Source organism: Chiloscyllium plagiosum, unplaced genomic scaffold (assembly GCF_037043375.1).
Source record: "Chiloscyllium plagiosum isolate Xiang-an unplaced genomic scaffold, Cpla_swu_hap1 HiC_scaffold_15, whole genome shotgun sequence".
Lineage (NCBI taxonomy): Eukaryota > Metazoa > Chordata > Chondrichthyes > Orectolobiformes > Hemiscylliidae > Chiloscyllium > Chiloscyllium plagiosum.
This window is the reverse complement of record NW_028270153.1, coordinates 40389872-40415296: the sequence shown is the minus strand read 5'-3', so window position 1 is coordinate 40415296 and position 25425 is coordinate 40389872. Positions and strand designations below refer to the sequence as shown.

At 40.4% G+C, this 25425-nt stretch overlaps 1 protein-coding gene across 5 annotated transcripts in view; it reads left to right on the top strand.

Annotated features, from left to right (window-relative positions):
- Positions 1–25425, top strand: part of rtel1 (regulator of telomere elongation helicase 1) — a 159888-nt gene that overhangs the window by 73790 nt on the left and 60673 nt on the right. For all 5 annotated transcript variants that reach the window (XM_043710325.2, XM_043710324.2, XM_043710323.2 and 2 more), the window contains 8 exons: positions 740–821; positions 4762–4894; positions 5361–5474; positions 7279–7319; positions 21548–21633; positions 22804–22881; positions 23031–23108; positions 23956–24102. In XM_043710325.2, coding sequence (XP_043566260.2) covers positions 740–821; positions 4762–4894; positions 5361–5474; positions 7279–7319; positions 21548–21633; positions 22804–22881; positions 23031–23108; positions 23956–24102 — 759 coding nt within the window. The remainder of the gene's footprint in view (positions 1–739; positions 822–4761; positions 4895–5360; positions 5475–7278; positions 7320–21547; positions 21634–22803; positions 22882–23030; positions 23109–23955; positions 24103–25425) is intronic.

The window sequence follows — 25425 nt, the reverse complement described above, 5'->3', positions numbered from 1 at the left end:
CCTACCATTGAATCAGTGATATCATTGGCAAGGACAGTTTGTATTTGTGGAGCTGAGAGTTTGTCCAGTACTCCTACCACAAATTCTCCACTCTTCTCTGGACTCTCTAGCCTCTCTAGTATCACCAGGAATTCCTGTTACCAGTACCTTTTTCTGTCAATAGTCCCTCCGGAGTACATATCTCCTCATCCTTCAGCATTACAGACTGAAAGGATCCTGTGTCCCTTAGTATTATAACCTCTTTACCTGCTACCCCTGGCCTATGTGAATAAACGTTACCCTTGCATGTACATTTTTAAAGCAGATCTAGCACTTCCTCCTTAAACAACCTGTAAACTCTGAGGCAGTTGTCTAACTTCCCTTGTGCTTTTTGTTACTCTCTCCAACAAAGCTCCCAGGCTTGTCCGGTTTTCCTCCATCTGGCTTTCTCCTAGCCCACCATCACTGGTTTTATGTCGCCTACTTTATTACAATGAAAACACCAGAGCTTTTTAACTTCTTTGTCCCCCTCAAGGGGGACTTCTTTTTTATCATGTGGTAAGTTATCCTTATGAATTTCACTGAGATCTACCTTTCTGTTTCCATGTGAGGATTTCTCTTTGCCCCAATTTCGATACCTCAAGGACTGAAATTGATTCTGTTAGCATTTTCCTACTGAATATGGAATTTTCTAGTGTGTCATAAGTGTTACATCTTTTGTTTCTGCTGTGATGAGAGTATACACTCTATATTTCTCTAGGTTCATGTGCACCCAGATAATAGTGGGAAGAAGAAGCAACACAGAACTGACTTATGGACTTCATCTGTTACAAAGAAACAAGGTATGAATCCTGTCAGACTAATAGCAATAAAAGTTGATTTATTTATTTGCTATTTGATGTTCCTATGTGGAAAATAACTACCATATTAGCTTCACCACTACAAATATCTATGTTCCAAAGTTGGTCCTTCTCACTGAGAAAGTGCTCAATATGAGTTTGAGTTTTTTTAATTTTAAAGTCCAATATGTCAGCACTTAACAGAAGTATATTCCTACAAACCATTGCAGCTAACATAATCAACAGTGCAAAACTCTTAATGTTAACACAGTGTCATTTTAAAGTCATTTTTTTTGTGTATTTTAAAATATTTTTCATATTATTACCTGTGTAAACACATTGCATTGTGATTGCAACACCTTCCCAGCAGTGATACTACATTGCCTCTAAAATATGATACACAAATTAAAGAATAAAATTTGACCAAGATATCAGGAAAGCATAGAATTAGGCCTTTTAGCCCAACTTCTGTATGTTGGTGTTAATGCTCCATATGAGCATCCATCTAGATCACTTCACTTTATTTTCTCTGTTATCTTTCTCCATTATCTGTTGATGTAACTTTCCTTAAATGTATCTCGGCTGTATGTTTCAAATACTCTACTTGAACAAAATAACTATGAGCAGGAGAAAATTATTTGGCATTTTTGAGTCTGCTGTATCGTGCAATATAATTGCTTACCTTTTACCTCAACTCTATTGCACTGCTTGTTCCCCATATCCATTTGTTTGGCAAGAGATCAAAAATCCTTTACTTTTAGCCCTAAATGTACTCCAATGATAGACCATTTGCAACCTCTCTGGGGTAGAAAGTTTCAACAATTCAGGAGTTTCTGTATGAACATGTTTTTCTTCCACTTGATTTTAAATGATTCAACCCTTTGTTCTGAGGCTGTGCGCTCATATTCGAGATTACCCACTTGGGGCGATAACTTTTCAGTGCCCACTCTGTCAAGCCCTCATGTGGTATTAAATTTCACGTTCTTCAGTCTCTGGAATTCTAATAGATTTGTTGGTGACTATCTTGTATTTATGTCCACAAAGTTTTGCCCTCTCCACTAATGAAACCATTGCTTCAATTCCCATTCTATTAAAACATCAACATTTTTGAGTTCTTCATTAGATTAGTCTTTAGCCTTCTTTATTCTGAAGAAAAGATTCCAGTCTTTTCTAAAATAAATAAAGGAGAGCCAAGAAACGTTTAAATTCCCTGCCAAACCATCTGAAGCTTTCAAGTAGTTCAATTGAATTTCTTTTTAATTCGTTCCATTCACAATCCCTAAGAAATTAAAACAGTCAGAATTTGAACGTCACCTAAAGGCAAGTGGAAATTAGCCATCCCATTTAAGAATTGGCTCTGGACCTGCTTCCCCATTATAATCACCATCCGCTTTCAATGCTGGATCTGGGAAAGATCTACATCTGTTGGACGTTTCATTCCTGTACAAAAGGCTTAACATTTCAAAGTGAATGACAATGAATTTTTAAACCAAACATCTGCAGAATGATTTCGTTGAAGTTACCCAAAAATAGTCTTTGCACAATTATAGCTAGTCAATTGTTTTGTTCGGGTCCTCTGAGTTTTGCATGATATTTAGTTTAACCCAAACGCCTTGATCTTAAATTCATTGATGTTGTGAAATCATGTGTATTAGAGTTGAGTGTATATATACAGCCCCATGCTAGTATATCTGGAAGTAAATATAACCTTGCGAAGAGTGAGTTAAGTAGCATGGAGCGGTGTACTAACCATGTACAAATGGGATTGAAAATTATAGATTATGCTGTTTTTTTTTGTTATATTTTACAAAAGTTCTTACGATATGCCTTTGCTCTTGAACATCAAGGGGCGAAAGTTAGATTCTCTCTTGTTAGAAATGGTCATTGCTTGGCATTTGTGTAGTCTAAATATACTTCCTATTTGCCAGCCCAAGCCTGATCTTGTTAAATATAGTGTGCTTCGGCATCTGCAATGTCAGTAATAATGTTGAACACTGTGTAATCAATAGTGGACATTTCCACTTCTGACCTTATGATGAAGGGAAGATCATTGATAAAGGAGCTGAAGGTGGTTGAGCCAAGGAGAGTGTTGCAGGAGTTCTTCAAGTAATCTCCCGGGATTGAGGTGATGGGTTTTTCAGTGGGCGGCACGGTGGCACAGTGGTTAGCACTGCTGCCTCACAGCGCCAGAGACCCGGGTTCAATTCCCGACTCAGGCGACTGACTGTGTGGAGTTTGCACATTCTCCCCGTGTCTGCGTGGGTTTCCTCCGAGTGCTCTGGTTTCCTCCCACAGTCCAAAGATGTGCGGGTCAGGTGAATTGGCCACGCTAAATTGCCTGTAGTGTTAGGTTAAAGGGGTGGATGTAGGGGTATGGGTGGGTTGCGCTTCGGCGGGTCGGTGTGGACTTGTTGGGCCGAAGGGCCTGTTTCCACACTAAGTAATCTAATCTAATGTAAGTAATTAATCTAATCAATCATGAGAATCTTATTTTGTGCAGTGTATGATGCCAAGCATTGGAAAGTTTCTCCCCTATCTCTCATTGACTTTGATACAACAAAAGACTCCTTAATATCACATTCGGTCAGATTCTATCTTGATGCCAATGACAGTTATTCTCACCTCAACTCTGGGATTCACCTCTTATCCATATTTGTAACAAGACTGTAATGAAGTCAGAAGCCAAATGGCTCTGACAGAACCCAAATTGGGCAATAATGAACAGGTTATTGCTGTCTAAGTGCTCCCTGATGGTACCATTATTGAAACCTCCATTAATTTGACAGTGATTGGGGGTAGACAAATGGGGCAATAGTTGGAGATTGAATTTGTCTTGCTTTTTGTGGACAGGACCTACTTGGCCGTTTCCCACCATTGACAGGTAGATGACAGTATTGTAACTTGCACTACGTAGTTTTTTCAAAGGAGTGGCTGATATGATTGAAAATATTAAGATGATACATTCCTTTCGAAAACTTTTTGAATGGACTGTTTTCTTATTGCTTTTTCATTAAAATTGTTTGAAACTTGCAAACATTTTGATATTGTGTACAGCTATCCTCATGCTGAAAATTTGGAAGTGAAATTGGCAAATGAACCAAAGCAGTCAGAAATTATGGGCATTGTGTAAGTGTAACAATCACTTCCCCACTCTTGGGAATACACTGTTCTGATATAACAGAATAGTCCTGTTCCTGTCCGATCCCACATTAAGAAAATTGCATAATAACACCACCAGTTAAACCAGTGGGACTGGAATCGTGTTTTAGCCAATACAGGTAAAGAAAGTTTGCATTCTACAAATAATGGTCTAATTCAATTGTGTTATAGCCAATTCATGTTGAAAAAACATGTGTCCTGGAAGAACTGACTGTACATTTCTAAAACAAAGGCAAGTAAAATACAATGACCAGAAATAATTTGGTAGATGTTAGAGTAAATGTTTCCATATAGTTTGTTACTATTAAAAATGTACATCATACTAAATTGCTGTAGGATCTTTCAGGCTTGCACTAGGACTATAGCAGAATCCTAAACTGAGTTTTAATATTTGTAGTAGCAGAACTCAATGGAAGACTACCTTTATGTTTCCATAATCTGCATATGTTTGGTTTGAGTTAAAGCCAAATTAAACTAATACTCTTTGTGTAAATATAGTTACTTAGTTTACAGCAGGTTTGGAATTTAGATAGAAGGTGTCCCACAATATTTCAGTGTGCCGTTCAATACACTGATCATAACTCATTCACAACTTTTGTCATAAATTATCCAGTCATCCTATTTATTTATCAGATAAAACGCAGAGAAATATAATCCCGAGACAACTTCGAAACTGGGACATTTATCTACTTGAAAAACATAGCTGTTAGAATACCGAATAGCAGTGAGATTTTTCTAGATACTTGAATCTTGCAACACCTAAAAATATTCATTATGTTCACAGGAAAAATATTAAGTTACTGGTGCTTCTGCCCTGGCTACAGTATGGCTGAACTGGTACGCCAAGGGGTTCAATCCATCATCCTCACAAGTGGTACCCTTGCTCCATTGTCCTCTTTCACCTCAGAAATGCAAATGTGAGTAGGTTCAAATAATATGATCAAAAACATGTCTTGAACATTATTCACCAGTACAAGTGAAAATTGAATACACTTGGGATGTATAAATACAAACGTACATTTTACAAGTTGAGTAGGTTGAACATTTGTGTGTTCCATTGCTTCAAGCTTCAGATTTAAACAATGCATAATCACAGGCAGTCATGTTATTACCTGCAACAATTATTTAATTTGTACACTTGAGTCTGTGCTACTAAAACGGAGTCATTCCAATTCCAAAGAATAAAAACTTACATCATTTGTATAAAATAAAGTATGCATTAGTTAAATGATAATATAGTTTTTCAGTGTGACTTTGGTTTCTTCCAAAAAAAAGCCTGATTAGTTTCTATTGAGTTTACTGAATTGCTTGCTTTGATTAATAATGCATTCATATTGAACTGGCTAATAAAATCATATTAATGGATGCCAATACATCCTTCAGTCCTTTCCCTGTCAGTCTGGAAAATCCCCATGTGATTGACAAACACCAAATATGGATTGGGATTGTTCCAAAAGGCCCTGATGGGATACAGTTGAGCTCTGCATATAACCAAAGGTAAGATGCCATTGCATTCACATGACAAATAATACACAATGAGTATAAGTTTCTTGGCACGATGCAGTTATTAAGCAGAAGACTGAACTTTGCACTAGATCTGTTTTACTTGCTTGCATGTTCTTCTATCATGCATTAGTCCCTTAATCTGATTCACAGAAGTGACTGTTATGGGGTTATAAAAATGATAAGTACACAAGAGGAAAAGTTGCTTGAATCAAATGCACACTGAAGTGAGTCAGATATTTGCTCATACTCTAAGAAGCATTGACATCAATAAGAACAAAATATTGTGGAGGCAGGAAGTCTGAAATAAAGGCAATATTCAGCAAATTTATAATAGGTGTGATAACATTTGAAGAAAGATGTGGCTGCACCAGTGTTGGACTGGGGTGGACAAAGTTTAAAAATCACACAACACCAGGTTATAGTCCAGCAGGTTTATTTGGAAGGACAAGCTTTCGGAGCATTGCTCCTTCGTCAGGTAGCTAGTGGGCCAGGATCATAGGACACAGAATTTTTAGTAAAAGATCAAAGTGTTAAATGACTGACGTGATGTATTGAACAAACCTAGATTGCTGTTAAGTCTTTAATCATTTAGAATGGGAATGCAGATTTGATTGATTAATATGTAAATCCCAGAATATCTTTCAAGTTATAGCCCTGAGTTAACTTACAGTTTTATCAGTATAAATAGAAGCTGAAATCTCACTGATAAAGAAACCGATAAAACCTGAAGTTATCTCTGGACTGTGACGTGAAAGAAATTCTGGAATTTACATATTAATCAATCAAAACTTGCATCCATTCTAAGTGATTAAAGATTGAACAGCAATCTAGGTTTGTTCAATACATCACATCAGTTGTATGACACTTTGATCTTTCACTATAAATTCAGTGTCCTATGACCCTGGCCCACTAACTACCCTAACAAAGGAGAATGTTCCAAAAGCTTGTACTTTCAAATAAACCTGATTTGGAGATGCCGGTGTGGACTGAGGTGTACAAAGTTAAAAATCACACAACACCAGGTTATAGTCCAACAGGTAACTATCACCTGATGAAGGAGCAGCACTCCGAAAGCTAGTGTGCTTCCAATTAAACCTGTTGGACTATAACCTGGTGTTGTGATTTTGAACTCTGCAGAGGGAGAGAGACTGGGATTGGCATTTCAACTGATGCAATACCATCAGCTTGGAGTATTGACTGTTTCCTCCATTCTCCACAAGCATTGAGGTTTGCCTAATTTAGAACCATCTGTTCATTCCTCGCCTATTTCCCAAAGGCACACAAAGGAAAGTATTTCAAATATGTTGGACTTTCCGTAAAACCGATAACATTGGAGACCGCATCCTGTATAGACCAATGAAGTCTGTGAAATAATTTAATAAGTATCATTAAAATCCATAGGAGTCTTTACATCCAATTGCTCCTTTGCTACTGTGTTGTATGTGAGATTCCATTTTTTAAAGTTTATCTTTGTAATACACAGTCTGATCTTTTTTTTATGGTTCAGTTGCACATTCTCCCCGTGTCTGCGTGGGTTTCCTCTGGGTGCTCCGGTTTCCTCCCACAGTCCAAAGATGTGCGGGTCAGGTGAATTGGCCATGCTAAATCGCCCGTAGTGTTAGGTTAAAGGGGTAAATGTAGGGGTATGGGTGGGTTGCGCTTCGGCGGGTCGGTGTGGACTTGTTGGGCCGAAGGGCCTGTTTCCACACTGTAAGTAATCTAATCTAATCTAATTTAATAATTTGTGCTGAAAAATCTGCATCTGAATTGTGATGGAACTATTCTCACTGTTTAGGTTCTCACCTGAGTACATGTCATCTCTTGGAAAAACACTGGGTAAGTCGTGAGTTTTTATTTCAAATTGACATTAATACACTAAAAAAAACAACTGCAGTGACTTCGATCTTGTGCGGGTTTATCGTTTTTCTTTCAGGTGTTTTTGAGCTTGCTCGATCATTTCAAAGGGCAGTTAAAAGTCAAGCCGCCGCTTTGTTTGGTGCATAGGTCAGACCGCACATGGACAGCAAGTTTATTTCCCTGTAGTTACTGAATCATTAGGTCCGGTAGTTTCATGATTGTCATTAGTGCTATTAGCATTTTGTTACCTGTCTATTGAATTAACTGTATTAGATTACCACCTGTTGTGGGAATCCCCTCTCTGGATTACTGATCCAAACCTCTGGATCACTAGTCTAATAACAGACTACCCTGTGTTTTTGTAAACCCTTTGCCTTCTGAATATCAAATACAATAGTCAGTGTCTTCTGCCTGTTAAATTTAGTGTTTGCATGTGAATGACATCCTGCTGGAGTTGTCTGTCTGTTTGTTTGTAAATTAGTCTAAAAGTAACATTCTGTTTTTCACCCACAATGGTCTTCAGATTTGCACTCTGAAACTTAATCTACCCTCACGTAGTAAAATTTCAACATCACATGTTGTTTTGTAAAAGAAGATTGAAATCCTGATTTACTAACTGTGACTCAGCAAAATCAGCATTTACTATTTTGAGTAGCATATATAGTAACCACAGTGAAACAAAAATAATCAGTTATGATGTAACTTAATTGTTTAGAAATACTATTTTAGTATAAAGAAAGACATGAACATATATTGAAAATAAAGTAATTCTACATTTAAATTTGTTAGGCTCCTTTGTATTTAAAATTGTGAAAGATTAAACATCTGAATTCCTTTTCTGTGTCTGTCATCCAGTTCTGGCTGAACAGATTTTCATCAGCTCCAACTCTTAAGAGGAGCTGGCATGAAAAGTCGGTTATCTTCTTGCTGAATAATTTATATTCAGTTTGCATTGCTAATTAAAGCCTTATAATATTTTTAGGAATTGGTACTTATTTATCAGATTCCATATTTGGTCCTATTTTAGGATTTGCTTCTAGTTATTCATGAGACTAATTATTGGTGTGTCTTTTTCTGGTTTTTGTATCTTTCCTACTAACTGCACCTACCCTGGTTCTGCTTGCCCTTCAAGAACCTAGGAAATAGGGGCAAGAATAGGCTCTTTGGATTCTCAATCCTCCTTCAACACTGGGTTAGATTTGTGGCTAATTTGATTGTCGCTTAAATTCCACTTTCTTGGCTGCTCACCTTTTTCCCCCCCCGCCACCACCTCACTTAACTTTGGACTTTCTCGTCATTAAAAATGAATGTCAAATGACTTAAAAAAAGAACTTAAAAACTGAAAGAACTGTGTATGCTGTAAATCACAAACAAAAACAGAAGTCAGAGTTAACATTTCGGGTCAAGTGACCCTTCCTCAGAACTCCTCTCTGCCTCCACAGCTATCTAGGGTAGAGAATTCCAAAGGTGAACAATCTTCTAAGAAATGAAATTCCTCCTTGTCTCTGTCTTAACTGGAATTTTGATTCTAGATTTGCCAACATGTGGAAAGGCCTCCGTAACTTCGAGCCTATCAAATCCACTCAGAAACTTGTATGTTTCAATAAGATCTTCTCTAAATATTTTAACCTCAAGTGATTATAAACTCAATTTTGTGATCTTTTCCCCATAAGGCAACCCCTTGATCTCAGAGTCAATCTAGTAAAGCTTCTTGGAACTGGCTCCTATGCAAGTATATACTCTTTTTAAATAAGGAGGCCAAAATTCTGATGTGGTACCCCGATATGTGGTCTCACCAATGGCCTGTAAACCTGCAACAAGATTAGATTAGATTAGATTACTTACAGTGTGGAAACAGGCCCTTCGGCCCAAGAAGATCACACCGCTCCGCCGAAGGGCAACCCACCCATACCCCTACATTTACTCCTTACCTAACACTACGGGCAATTTAGCATGGCCAATTCACCTGACCTGCACATCTTTGGACTGTGGGAGGAAACCGGAGCACCCGGAGGAAGCCCACGCAGACACTGGGAGAACGTGCAAACTCCACACAGTCAGTCGCCTGAGGCGGGAATTGAACCCGGATCTCTGGTGCTATGAGGCAGCAGTGCTAACCACTGTGCCACTCTTCCCTACTTGGATGCTTGCAATGAAGATCACATTCCATGACTTGCTGTATCTACAAGCTAACTTTCTGTGATTTTATGAGAGGAAATCCCAATCTCTTTGGACTTACAGCGGTTTGCCATCTCTCCACTTTCCTGTTATTCCTGTTAGAGCAAAGGGCCTCACATTTTACCATGTTATGCTCCATCTAGCAATTCTTTTGCCCACACATTGAACCAACCTATATTCGTTTTGGAAATTTTCTACATCCCTCTTACAATTTGCTTTCTTACCCACTTGGGTATTGTCAGTGATTTTGGCTGGAATACATTCTAATTGTTTTATTGAGTCATCTTAATTGATAGTTTATGGTTGAGGTCCCAGCACTAATTCCTTATGCGCCCCTCCTACTCCTAAATAGTTAGAATTTGTCAAACTGAAAATGACTGTTGATCTGGTTGTTTCTTGTTCATTTGTCAACCCTCTAGCAAAGCTAATATATTTCCTTCAATACCATGAACAGTCATCTTTTATATGATATTTTGTTAAATGTCCAAATACACGACATTTCCTGTCACTCCCTTATTCACTCTGCTTGTTATATCCTCAACGATTGCCAATACATTTGTCAAACGCTATGACATTTCATAACGTTTAAGGCTAGGAGCTAAGCCCTAGAAAGTAGGGCGAATATATAGAGGAACCTTGACTATCCGAATGACAGTCTGATAGTCGGATAGTCTGTCGGATAGTCGGATACTCCTAGCCAAAGGCGAGGAGTATTTTGTCAGATAATTGAACATTAGGATAATCGAATGCCACATAACACAGTTTAGCCAAGCATTGGGACCTTGCGATCTTGCTGGATAATCCGAAATTCGGATAATCGAATGCTGGATAATCGAGGTTCCTGTGTAATTATTGTAATTTTGGCAGTACAGACACAATGGCCCTAGGGCCGTTTCTGCATTGTATAATTCAATTTCCCTTTCATACAATCTGGCTGAGTTAAAACGGTTTTATGATTTTCCAAATGTCCTATTATTACTTCCTTGATGATGGATTTCAGTAAATTTCCATTGACTAATGTTAGGCTAAATAGACTATAGTTTGTTGCTCTGCCTTGCATTGTTTTCTTGAACCATTGGCAGTTTTTCAAGAATTTAAGGAATTTTGGAAGATTGCAATGGATTCATTCGCAATCTCAGCAGCCCCATCTTTAAGATCCAAAATAGAAGGCTTTGAGGCCAGAGAGAGACAACATAGTTAACTGAGAATAGAGAGAGAGACAGAGTGACAACACATTGAACTGGGAATACAAACAAATAGAGTGACTACACACTGAACGGGAAATAGAGAAAGTCAGAATGACCACCCACTGAACTGGAATAGAGTTACAACATATTTAACTGGAATTAGACACAGAGTGAGACAACACATTGTACTGGGAATATAGAGAGAGAGACAGAGAGAAATTGAGTGACAACACAGTCAGCTGGGAATATGGAGAGACAGACAGATAGACAACACTGAAGTGACAAGAGGTAGAGTTATTGACCACACACTGAACTGGAAATAGAGAAAGATACAGTGACGACACACTGAACTGGGAACTGTGAGAAAGAAAAAGAGACAGCACTCTTCCTGTCTTTGATTTGGAGATGCTGGTGTTGGACTGAGGTGTACAAAGTTAAAAACCATTGAACACCAGGTTATAGACTTACAGGCTTAGTTGGAAGCACTAGTGTTTAGAGGGCTGCTCCTTCATCAGGTGGTTATGGAGTATAAGATCGTAAGACACAGAATTTATAGCAAATGTTTACAGTGTGAGGTAACTAAAATTATATATAGAAAAAGACCTGGATTGTTTAAGTCTCTCATCTTTTAGAATGAACATATTGGTTTCCATTCTTTCATATGGTTAGGCCACTTTTGGAATATTGCATGCAATTTTGGTCTCCTTCCTTTCGGAAAGATGTTGTGACACTTGAAAGGGTTCAGAAAAGATTTACAAGGATGTTGCTAGGGTTGGAGGATTTAAACTATAGGGAGAGGTTGAACAGGCTGGGGCTGTTTTCCCTGGAGCATCGGATGCTGAGGGGTGACCTTATAGAGGTTTATAAAATCATGAGGAGCATGGATAGGATAAATAGACAAAGTCTATTCCCTGAGGTGGGGGAGTCCAGAACTAGCGGGCATAAGTTTAGGGTGAGAGGGGAAAGATATAAAAGAGGCCAAAGGGACAACTTTTTCACGCAGAGGGTAGTACATGTATGGAATGAGCTGCCAGAGGAAGTGGTGGATTTGCAAGATTTGAAAGGCATCTGGATGGGTATATGAATAGGAAGGGTTTGGAGAGCTGTGGGCCGGGTGCTGGCAGGTGGGACTAGATTGGGTTGGGATATCTGGTCGGCATGGACAAGTTGGACCAAAGGGTCTGTTTCCATGCTGTACATCTCTATGGCTCTATGTAAATTGCAGAACTTTTTTAAAGTTACATTCTCAAGTGAACTTTAACAAATGGTGTTATGTCGGCCCGAATTATGCATTGAAGGTGTAAGGTGCCCTATGTGAGACTATAAGTCTGTGCCTCAATGTTCAGACTGACTCTAATCTAAAAAAAACGGATTTACGGAATCTTGCATTGATTCATGCAGCTTTGAGCAAAATAACATGAAAGTCCTGTCTTTAGTTGCTTTAGTTCTTTTCTATTTTATTCTCTCCAATTGTCCCTTGGTTTTTTCACTCTTCTTGGGATGCTTTTAAGGTCTTCTCATTATCATCATGATCAGCGGTCCCTTGCAGATGACAGTGACTCTCTTCCATTCTTCATAGGTGGCTGTGCAGACCAATATGGTTACCACAGGCTCTGTTACACTTGCAGGTGGTGGGCACAGGAAAGGGTGGGTGGCATTAACGTGGCAGCACTCTCCTTTTGCTGTTTTCGCCTGGCTTCCATTTTTGTAGTACAGTTTACTATTACAAGATAAATTAAGTTAAAATATCTCTTCCAATCCATTGCTGTTTCTTTAAACCTTTCAATTCTAATCAGTTCCATGCTGCAAGCAGTGTTTAGATCTGCTTCTGTACCAAAGGTTTTCCCTGAATAAATGTTAATACTGTAACCTACTCAGAACAATGCCATCATATCTCCATAACTCACCTAAAACTATGGAAAGACTGGGCACAGCAGACATGTGGACACTATTTAAGGAGCAGTTGTTGCGAGTGATACACAAGTTTGTTCCTCTGAGACAGGTAAGAAGGGGTAAAATTAAGGAACCTTGGATGATGAGAACAGGAGCTTCTTGTCAAAAGGAAGAAGGCAGCTTACGTAAGGTGGGGGTAGCAAGGATCTAGCACAGCTTTAGAGGATTACAGGCTTGCTAGAAAGGAGCTCAGAAATGGACTGTGGAGAGGAAGGAGGGGGCATGAAAAAGGCTTGGCAGGAAGGATTAGGGAGAACCCAAAGGCATTTTACTCATACGTGAGGAATAAGAGAATGATCAGGGAGAAGTCAGGGCTGGTCAGGGATAACGTAGGAAACTTGTGCGTGGAGTCTGAGCAGATAGGGGAAGCCCTAAATGAGTTTTCTGCTTCGGTTTTCACTAAAGAAAGAGACATTGTTGTGACTGAGAACTTTGAGGAGCTGGGATACAGGCTTGAACAGCTCAATATTGCTGAAGTTGGTATGCTGGAAATTTTGGAAACATTAAGATTGATGAGTCCCCAGGATCAGACCAGATTTATCCTAGGCTACTACGGGAAGCGATAAAGGAGGTTGCTAAACCGCTAGCGAAGATTTTTGCTTCCTCACTCTCCATGGGAGTTGTACCGGAAGATTGGAAGGAGGCAAATGTTGTTCTTCTTTTCAAGAAGGGTAGTAGGGAAATCCCTGGCAATTACAGACCAGTCAGTCTTAGATCTGTGGTCAGCAATATTTTGGAAAGAATTCTGAGGGATAGGATTTATGAATATTTGGAAAAGCATTGTGTGATTAAAGTCAATCAGCATGGCTTTGTGAGGGGCACATCATGCCTCACAAATCTTATTGAGTTCTTTTGAGAGGGAGACAAAACAGGTTGATGAAGGTTGAGCAGTGGATGTGGTGTACATGGACTTCAGCGAGGTATTTGATAAGGTTCCCCATGGTAGGCTCATTCATAAAGTCAGGAGGTATGGGATACAGGGAGATTTGGCTGTCTGGATTCAGAATTGGTTGGCTGACAGAAGGCAGAGAGTGGTTGTAGATGGGAAAGTCTTCTGCCTGGAGGTCAGTGGTGAGTGGTGTCCTGCAGGGCTCTGTTCTTGGGCCTCTGCTCTTTGTCGATTTTATAAATGATTTGAATGAGGAGGTTGAGGGGTGGCTTAGTAAATTTGCAGATGACACAAAGGTTGGAGGTGGCGTTGATTGTATCAAGGGCTATTGCAGACAGCAGCTACGACATAGACAGGATGCAGAGTTGGGCTGAGAAATGGCAGATGGAGTTCAACCCAGATAAATGCGAAGTGATGCATTTTGGGAGGTTGAACTCGAATCCTGAATATCGGACTAACAACAGGATTCTTGGCAGTGTGGAGGAATAGAGCGATCTTGGTGTTCAACTACATAGATCCCTCAAAGTTGCTACCCAAGTGGATAGAGTTGTTCAGAAAGCATATGGTGTTTTGGCTTTCATTAACAGGGGGATAGAATTTAAGAGCTGTGAGGTTTTGCTACAGTTTTACAAGCCCCTGGTGAGATCACACTTGGAATATTGTGTCCAGTTCTAGTCACCCTACTATAGGAAAGATACAGAGGCTTTGGAGAGAGTGCAAAGAAGGTTTACCAGGATGCTGCCTGGACTGGAGGGCTTGCCTTGTGAAGAGATGTTGACTAAGCTCGGACTTTTCTCCCTGGAGAGAAAGAGGAAGAGAGGTGACCTGATCGAGATATATAAGCTAATGAGAGGCATGGATAGAGTCAATAGGCAGAGACATTTCCCCAGGGCAGGATTGTCTGGCACGAAGAGTCATAGCTTTAAGATATTAGGAGAAAAGTATAGTGGGGACTTCAGAGGAAGGTTCTTTACGCAGAGAGTTGTGAATGCATGGAATCCGTAGCCAGTGGTGGTGGTGGAAGCAAAGTCATTAGGGACATTTAAGCGACTGCTGGAAATGCACATGGATAGCAGTGAATTGAGGGGTGCACAGGTTAAATTATTTTATTTTACATTAGGATTAATCCTCGGCACAACATCGTGGTCCAAAGGGCCTGTCCTGTGCTGTACTTTTCTATGTTCTAACTGTCTCTCAAGACCTGAATAGGTTGCAGAACATCAAACAGTTTCCTCAACTAGGATGCATGTTTTAAGTATATGCTGAATAGGGCCATTACCCCTTTAAGAAACTTGCTGTCAAAACACTGCTTCCATGAAACTGCATGAATGAATATCAAAACTGGCAACAGTAAATGCAATCTCATAACCTGGCTGTGGGAAATCAGTTTAATATCCTTATACTTTTATTTAGTACATGTATAATTTCCAAATTATTTAGATCATATAGGTCTAGTATTTTTACTAACTTTAAAGGCTAAAAAGACTAACACCTCTTAATTATGTAAGCTCAGACCAGTACAGACACACTCAACCCGTCAGGGTAACAGCCAGCGTTTAACAAATACTTAAGCCATCCCCTGCTGCCCCAGGACAGATGTCACACAAACTTTTCTGTACAATAGGTACAATTATTTAACACCGTAATGTATATCAGAACTATGCATAAAGAGGCTCCTGTAAAAGTGCGTTTCGGATTCCATTGCTGCTCTGAACTGCGCTACTGCAGATGCTCAATAAAGAGGCTATTTTTGCCACTCGGTGATTTTCGGTCATTATTTGAACATAATCCCATACAAACAACGTCTGCTTGTTCCAACCGAGTAATGTTGCTCATCAATCTCCCTTGATGAAGTGATGGTGTAGAGGAGCTGGTGTTGTACTGGGGTAGCTACCTGATGGAAGGAGCAGCACATCGAAAGCTAGTGCTTCCAAATAAACTTGTTAGACTATAACCTGGTGTGTGCTTGTTTAACTTTGACTAAGTGAGTTGGCTCTGAGCACACAGCCTGATTTTTGTACCTGTGAGTCAGTGCTGGGTACAATTCTTGGAATACTAGAGGAAGTATACCAGACAGGAGAAGTTATCAAGGTAGTCAAAGATGGAATAATCTTTGAGATGGAGTCAAAAGGTCAGATTACCATAAGTGAATGATTGCAATCCCTTGTGAAGCTTCATGATCCACCATATCAGTAATTACTGATAAAGCTGTATGATATTTCCTGATCACATTTACTGATTAAGGTATGCCGTGGGTTTTATGGTAGACAAGCAGGAGGCTGGAAGATCACAGCAAGCCAGGCAGCATCAGGAGGTGAAGTCTACGGTTCGAGTGTAACCCTACTTCATGTGGGTGTAAGGGGAGCTGCAGATAAAGGGAGAGTGGGATCTGGGGGAGGTGAACACAGGTAGAGGGTATGGCCTGGTTGGTTGATAGCAGGAATGAATCCGGTTGGTAGCTGGAACGAAGGGCGGTCAGAGGAATGGAGGGGAGGGGCTGAAAAGGGAGCTGGGGGAAGGGAAGGGAGGTTATTTGAAATTGGAGAACTCAATGTTGAGTCCTTTGGGCTGTACGCTCCAGATGGAAGATGAGGTGTTGTTCCTCCAATTTGCGGACTGATTTGCTATGGCAATGGAGGAGGCTAAGGATAGTCGTGTCGGAAGAGCAATGGGAAGGGGAATTAAAATGGGCAGTGACTGGGAGGTCAGGTTGGACCTTGCAGGCCCGGTTGAGATGCTTGGCAAAACACTCCGAGTTTATGTTTGGTCTCTCCGATGTAGAGAAGACCACATTGGGAGCAGCAGGTGAAGTAAACTAGGTTGGAGGAGAGGCAGATGAACCTCCTGTCTTACCTTGAAGGACTGTTTGGGGCCTTTTCCCGTTGAAGAGGAAAGTACCTATAGGGTTCAGTGGCCCGGGGGGGGGGGGGGAATGGCGTGAACCAGTGATTGGCGATGGGAGCGTTTTTTGTGGAACACAGAGGGGTGGAGAAGGAAAGATGTTCTTGGTGGTGTGGTCTAATTGGAGTCGGCGGAAGTGTTTAAGGGTTCTAAGTTGGATGCAGAAACTGGTGGAGTGGTATGTGAGGACAAGGGGGACCCTGTCTTTATTGTGTTTGGAGTGGGGGGAAGGTTTAGAGCAGTGGAGTGGGGAATGGATGAGATACGGTGAAGGGCTGTCTGGATGACAGAGGGAGGAAAAGCATTTGGGATGCTTCGGAGTGAAATGTCTCCTCGTCCGAGCAGATGTGACAGAGGTAGAAGATTTGGGAAACGGCTTTGAGTTCTTGCAGGATACTGGGTGGGGAGGAGGTGTCGTCCAGGTAGGTATGGGAGTCTTTGGGTTTATAGTAAATGTCTATCTGTAGACTGTCACCGGAGATGAAAACGAGGAGGGAGGGGTCTGAGATAGACCAAGTGAATTTGAGGGTGGGGTGGAAGTTGTGAAAGTTGACGAACTACTCCAGGTCAGCCTGGGTACAGGATGCAGCAACCAATGCAGTCATGATGTAACGGCGGAGGAGTTGGCACAGTGCCTATGTAGGTATTGAAGAGGACTGTTTGATATAGTGAACAAAGAGGCAGGCGTAGCTGGGGCCCATCTGGGTACTCTTAACCATCCCCTGGGTTTGGAGGAAATGAGAAGAGTTGAAAGAAAAGTTGAGGGCGAGGACTATTTTGGTGAGGCGGAGAAGGATACTGGTGGTTGGGGACAGGATGGGTTTGTTGGAAGGAAGACGCTGAGGGCCTGAAGGTTTTATAATCACTGTAGGATACTGATGTTTACTATATAATAAAAAAATGTTACACATGTAGTGTTCACTTCTAGGTTGTCTAGCAAAGTTTAGTGGTTTATTCAAAACCATAAAATCTTGTGCTTTATTCATTTAGTAAGTCTCTTAAAAGGGTAACGAGGGAGCAAATAGGGCCCTTCAAAGATCAGCAAGGCGGCCTTTGTGTGAAGCAGCAGGAAATGGGGGAGATACTAAACTAGTATTTTGCATCAGTATTTACTGTGGAAAAGGACATGGAAGATATGGAATGTAGGGAAGTAGATGGTGACATCTTGGAAAATGTCCATAAAACGCATAAAGGTGGATAAATCCCCAGGACCTGATTAGGTGTACCCTAGAACTCTGGGAAGCTCGGGAAGTGATTGCTGAGCCTCTTGCTGAGATATTTGTATCAGCGATAGTCACAGATGAGGTGCTGGAAGACTGGAGGTTGGCTAACGTAGTGCCACTGTTTAAGAAATATGGTAAGAACAAGCCAGGGAACTATAGACCGGTGAGCCTGATGTCAGTGGTGGGCAAGTTGTTGGAGGGAATCCTGAGGGACAGGATGTACATGTATTTGAAAAGGCAAGGACTGATTAGGGATAGTCAACATGGCTTTGTGCATGGGAAATGATGTCTCACAAACTTGATTGAGCTTTTTGAAGAAATAACAAAGAGGATTGATGAGGGCAGAGCGGTAGATGTGATCTATATGGACTTTAGTAAGCCATTCGACAAGGTTCCCCATAAGAGACTGGTTAGCAAGGTTAGATCTCATGGAATACAGTGAGAACTAGCCACTTGGATACAGAACTGGCTCAAAGGTAGAAGACAGAGGGTGGTGGTGGTGGAGGGTTGTTTTTCAGAGTGGAGGTCTGTGACCAGTGGAGTACAAGGATTGGTGCTGGGTCCTCTACTTTTTGTCATTTATATGAATGATTTGGATATGAGCATAAGAGGTATAGTTAGCAAGTTTGCAGATGACACCAAAATTGGAGGTGTGGTGGACAGCGAAGAAGGTTATCTTGAATTACAAGGGGATCTTGATCAATGGGCCAATGGGCTGAGAAGTGGCAGATGGAGTTTAATTCAGATAAATGTGATCTGCTACATTTTGGGAAAGCAAATCTTAGCAGGACTTGTACTCTTAATGGTAAGGTCTTAGGGAGTGTTGCAGAGCGAAGAGACCTTGGAGTGCAGGTTCATAGCTCCTTGTAAGTGTAGTCGCAGTTAGACAGGATAGTGAAGGTTTAGTATGCTTTCCTTTATTGGTCAGAGTATTGAGTACAGGAGTTGGGAGGTCATGTTGCGGCTCTACAGGATGTTGGCTAGGCCACTGTTGGAATATTGCATGCAAATCTGGTCTCCTTCCTATCGGAAAGATGTTGTGAAATTTGAAAGGGTTCAGAAAAGATTTACAAGGATGTTGCCAGGGTTGGAGGATTTGAGCTATACAGAGAGGTTGAATAGGCTAGGGCTGTTTTCCCTGGAGCATCAGAGGCTGAGGAGTGACCTTATAGAGGTTTACAAAATTATGAGGGGCATGGATAGGGTAAATAGGCAAAGTCTTTTCCCTGGAGTGGGGGAGTCCAGAACTAGAGGTTTAGGGTGAGAGGGGAAAGACTTGAAAGAAACCTAAGGGGCAACGTTTTCACGCAGAGGGTGGTACGTGTATGGAATAAGCTGCCAAGGAAGTGGTGGAGGCTGGTACAATTGCAACATTTAAAAGGCATCAGGATGGGTATATGAATAGGAGGATCTGGAGGGATATGGGCCGGGTGCTGGCAGGTGGGACTAGATTGGATTGGGATATCTGTTCGACATGGACGAGTTGAACCGAAGTGTCTGTTTCTGTGCTATACATCTCTCTGACTCTATGACTACTTTTAGAAGTAAAGATTACTGATCCCTAATAGGATTGTACCATAATTTGGTGATCTCAATCTCAGATCAACATTGAGTTGCCATTCTAGTCTGAGGTCATAATTTATGATCTGGAATGATAAACTCTTGTTGTCTGGTTTAATATTTTTTGCAAGTTTCCTCACAATCTAAGTTTTCCCTGCATTTTAGTCATTCTTTGCAGGTTTTTAAAGTTTCTGCAATCTGTGGCTTACCTTGAATCTTTACAGCACTGAACCTCTCTCCTTTTAAATTTTTACAACTCCTCCTAAACTCCTTCACCATAGATGGTCACTCTTGCTTTAAGAGTTTTTTTTTGATGGAATATACCTTTGCTCAGTAAATGAAACTTCTCAATTGATTGTCACAGCTTCTCTGCTTTTAATGTTTTCCCAGTGTATTTTACCCAATTCCCTCTTCAAAAACCTTTCATAATTGCTTTCATTTAAACAGTAAGGCACTACCTTCGTACCCAAATTTCTCACCTTCAAAGTGATTGTGACAGTTTATTATAGTTTTCTGTGTACTGTTCCCTAGAGGATCCTTTACTATATACTTACCTCCATACACATTGCCAAATCTAAAATAGCCTGTTCCCTGGTTAAATTCACAACATATTATTCTTTTTAAAAATAAAATTCTCCCAAATGAATTCTGAACTCACTTGCAGGATGATTTTTCCCAATTTGAATTGTCCAGTCTATCTGAAAATTAAAACGGCCCATGATTATTTTGGTTACCTTTTCTTACAACTCTGTTATTTCTTGATTTATACACTGTCCTGTTGTTTGAGGACTACCCGACTAGTGACGTTTTCTCAATTCCTATTTCTTATCTCAAGCTAACTTGATTCTACGTCTTGATCTTCTGAGACAAAGATATTGCTCATACTTTACAGAGCTCCCCTTTTATCCTTTCTTCTTCCACTTTTGAATTATTAAATATCCTTGAATACACATTTCTTCATCTTCTTAGTTTTCCTAGCCCCACAACCATGTTAATCATTCCATGTCTATTCATTTCTATTCTTACCTTCAGTTAATATTGTACCAAATGCTGCTGACATTGAGCTCAGGAATCTTTTAATTCTGTATTTTTGTCATTTGTCCCAACTCTGACTTAATTTGCCAGTGCATTTTTGTGTTTTTACCCCTTGTCCTTTTCCTGTTATACTGTTTATCTAGGCACATATTACTACACTGCCTTGATGCCTTGTTTTTTCTCTAACTTGCTGAATTTTCTCTCATCTAAAGTATCCTTCTTCAGCACCACCACTGCCAGTCCAGTCCCCTCATTATTTAGTCTTAAAACTGTGCCATCAGTACTCTCATGGATCATTCCTCTCCAGCCCTGAGGTGATGTCCTTAAGCTGAACACTAGCAGGCAATATAGCCTTAAGGACGATCACTGTCAGCTACACAGCAGTACCTGTTCTTTCTAATTATGTTCATTACTGCATTCCTTTTTACTTCCTCAGCTTGAACATGCCCCAAGTCAATCTGTTCTTGAACATAATCAAATATCAGCTCGAGAACATAATCAAATATCAGCTCGAGAACAAAGAACAGTACAGCACAGGAACAGGCCCTTTGGCCCTCCAAGCCTGCGCCGACACATTCTGCCCTTCCATACTAAAATTGTCTTCACTTACAGAATCCATATCCCTCTATTCCATTCCTATTCATGTGTTCGTCCAGGCGCTTTTTGAACACTGCTATTGCATCTGCTTCCACCACCACCTCTGGCAACACATTCTAGACACTCACCAACCTTTGAGTGAAAACCTTGCCCCGCACATCTCTTTTAAACTTCCCCCTTTGCACCTTGAACCCTGACCCCTAGTAATTCACCCCTCCACCTTGGGGGGAAAAAGCCTCATACTTTCCACTCACAACCTTATAAACTTCTGTTAGGTCGCCCCTTAACCTCCTGGCAGTCCAGTGAAAACAACCCCAACCTTTCTTCATAGCTAAAATCCCCCCCAAACCTGGCAACATCCTTGTAACCCTTTTCTGTACTCTTTCCAAAGCATCCACATCCTTCTGGTAGTGTGGTGACCAGAACTGTGTGCAATATTCCAAGTGTGGGCCTAATTACAGTTCTTAAAGTTGCAGCATAACTTGTCTGTAAAGCTTCCATTGCTGTAAAGAAACAAAGCACTTAGTGAAATGTGTTTTCTATATATTTCAAAGAATGAAATTCAGCAACACACTTTGAAGTGGTTCTTTCAAATTGTTTTGGCAGCATTTGGAATGTTTGAATTGACTTCTCAAATCTCATGATTTATTCCATTGCATGTTTGTTTCCCGTCTCCACCTCTAGTTAATCTGTCGAGAGTTGTGCCAAATGGGCTGTTGGTGTTCTTCCCATCATATCCTGTCATGGATAAAAGCCTCGAGTTCTGGAAGGTAAATGACCATGGAATTCTTTTGAATTCAGCCATGGAATGTGGACAAAGCTGGTAACTGAGCGGCACCATCAGGTCTATTCAATGAACAGTTAAGATGCAACCACATTGCTGCAGTTCACATATTGAGAGATAGTAGTACAATTAAGTTGCTATTGGGCTAACAGTCTGACAACATGGGTGCAAGTTCAGTTCAAATCATGGAGTGATTGATTATTAAAAGTTAGTCTCAATAGTGTTGATCATGAGACTACCAGATTATGGTAAAATCCCATCTAGTTCCCTGCTGTCTTTCCATGGAGGACATATGCCATCTCTACCTGGTCTAGCCTGCATCTGAGTGCAGACCCGCTCAATGTGGTTGACTGGTAACTGTCCTCTGCCAGCAAGCTGCCCGGTCATGCCAAAGTCATAAAGGAATAACATCAGACAGATCACCCAACATTCAGCTGGGTATCCAAAAAGGCCAAATGCGCATCCCACCCTGTCAAATGTCCAAAATCCCCCTTTTAAACATCTGGGGGTTGTGCTATAACTTTGACAGCCATCCCACAGACAGTTTTTGTCATACACTCAGAATCGTGCCAACTTTCAACGTGGGCCCATCAGAGGTGGCAGCACAGTGAGGGGTTTAACTTAAAGTCTACAGTATTGACGCCATACCATGAGGCCTCATGATGCCAGGTCAAATATGGGCAAATAAATCACCTACCAATCACAACCTACTACCCTTCCCAATAATTTAGTGAAAGCATTAGGGTAGCAAAGACACATAGTAAACTCTGGGTGTGGAACTCCAATGTATTGAACACATCAAGGGAGGGAGAAAAAGTTAACAGATTAAGTATAAATGCATTTTAACAGCTTACTTGTGTGTTGTTCTTTTTAACAAAGTTTGTAAATATTTCCATTTATCTACTTCCACATTGTGCTTTGAGAGCATGTGACATCCACATATGTTTGCCTCTTACATCAGCAAAATTATAAAACCCTTCCAAGCAACTGGGTGTAATTCTGAACATGTTTAAAAATAGTAATACTCAAAGTTTCCTCTCACGGATATGTTAGTAACTTCTGTAAATGTTTTTGTACACGGTTAGAATGTCGTCATCAAGAATCAAATGACAGAATTGATTCACCCTTTTCCATTTCTAACTGTTTCTTCTAACAGGAGCAAGGCATTTCCAATAGAATAGAAGAGATCAAGCCACTCTTTGTGGAAGTGAAAGGCAAAGGATCATTTACAGAGGTTTGCTTTTTGATTTGTGTTTTGCTTTGCTTTTCACAGGTTTGTAAAGTTCCACGTGATTCCATTCACTCCATAAAGAAATACATCTTGACTGTTTTTGGCATTTGGTCTGAATTTGAATATTTTAACTTATGGCAAATTGATTTCAGGTCATGAATGCATATTACGATAAAGTGAGTGATCCAAAGTCGAATGGAGCTTGTTTCTGTGCAGTGTGCAGAGGGAAGGTGAGAAATTTGACTCTATGGATAATCCCTCAACAAAGAGTCTCATTTTAATTGTCCAAGTAATGTTTAGGTTGTACACAATTACTGAATGGAATCCAAAGTAATGACTGTACCTATGAAGGTCGGCTGTGCTATCTGAAAGTAGCACTACGTGCAGTTTGCAAACAGAGCAATTTGCATAAAAGTAAATACAAAAGAAAATTCAAAGGAAATCGCAGGTGTAACCGGGGTGGTTGGGGGCAGACCAACCCGGTTGGATTCCACACCAAAAAAATTGATTACGCAGACTGGTCAGCTCCAGGCAAGTTTTTGAATAAAGCCAAAATACTGCAGATTCTGGAAAGCTAAAACAAACACAGAACACTGGAGAAATTCAACACGTCTGGTTGCATCTATGTGGAGAGAAACAGAGTTAATATTTTGAGTCTGGTATGTTTCCACAGATGCACCTGAGTTTCGCTAACGTTCTGTGTTAGAAGTGAGGTGGAATGCACTGCAAAAAGAAGTGTTTGGTAAATTTGTTGGATTTTTAAAAAAATAATTCAAAAGTGGAATTGAAGTAATTAAGGTCTTTGCAACAGTTACCTATCTTGTACAGGTAGTGGTTAGCATGTTCTACAGAAGGTTGCTTGAAGTAGCATTGAATTTGAGAAATAATTGAAGTTTGGAAAGTAATATTGTTCTGTACTTTCATAAGATTAATAAAATATATCAAACTGTAGACAGTGCTTTCAAGTAAAACTTTAGAAGTACAATGTGATCATGAGTTAACTTGTATTTGTTTCATCCTGTTTGAACCCAGACCAGAGTGATAGAATGAACCTGATGCAGTATTTGTTGTTTTCAGGCCAGCGAAGGTTTGGATTTTGCAGATATGAATGGGCGAGGTGTGATTGTTACTGGATTGCCTTTTCCACCTCGGATGGACCCTAAAGTAGTGCTAAAGATGCAATTCCTTGATGAAATGAAAGCGAAATGTGTCGGAACAGCTCAGGTATTATATGCATACAAGTATAAAATTGTTTAATAGACTTGTCCTTTTAATAATTATCTAGTTAAAAGATTACTTTGTGCTTACGGTCTTGATAACTCTTTGCTGGTCATTGCTAGTTTGTAACTGAAATGTGTATGAAGTTGTAAACATTCTTTGCACATGTCTGATTTAACAGGTGCATTAGCATTGCATGAACTCTATTCTAGAAGCAACTTTAACTGTTTCAGTGATGCACAAGTCTTTTTACTTTAGTTTTTTTCATGTTGAATGGTGTAGGACATCCTCAAGAATATTGTTAATGATAGTGAAGTGTGTCAGAACTAAGTGATTCCACAATCAGTGTATTAAATCTAAGCCTGATAGACTTAACACATTCAGTTTGTGAATGTGTTGAATAATTGAACAACTCACTGAGGCAGAGGTTTCACAAATATGCCTATTCTCAATGATGAGGGAGACTATCTCATCAGTGCAAAAACTGAGGCTGAAGCAATTGCAACTATCTTTGGCCAGGTATGCCAGGTGGATGGTCCATCTTGGCCTCCTTCAGAAGTCCCTGGCATCTCAGATGCCAGTCTTCGGCCAATTTGATTCACTCTACATGATATTAACAGATCGTTGGAGGCACTGAATGATGTAAAATCTGTAAACTGGCAACACCGACAATAGAATCATAAAATTGTTATGGTACCAAAGGAGGCCATTCAGCCCCTTGTGCCTACACTGGTTGTGTTCCCTTGTGTCAATCACCTGTCCTTTTCCCCATATCACTGCACACCATTTGTACCCAAGTAATCATCTCATGCCCTCTTGAATACTTTATTTGAAATTGCTGCCACCACCACATTTCCAGGCAGTGCATTCCATAATCACCCATATCACTAAATCTGTGCTGTCTCATTCTTTCTTTTATGATGGGGAACAGCTTCCACCCTATGTGTTCTATGCAGCCAGCTCATGATTTTGAAAGCCTCCATCAAATCTCCTCTCAGCCGCCTTCTCTCCAGGGAGAACAGTCCCAACTTTTTGAATCTATCCTAGAGTACTGAAGACGTGCTTGAGAATTTGCTGCTCCCCAAACCGAGCTGTTCCAGTACTGCGATGATACTGTCACCTTCCCAACAAATGTGAACAATTGACCTTCTATGCCCTATACACAAAAGGTTGGACACTTCTAACCTGGCCAGTTAACATCCCAGCCCCCCACTGTGATTCTCAGTAAAGTGGTGGAAACAGTGCTATCAAGCATCAGTTGCTTCATACCAACCTGCTCACTGATTTTCAGCTTGGGTTCTGCCAGGGCAATTCATTACAGCCTTGGCC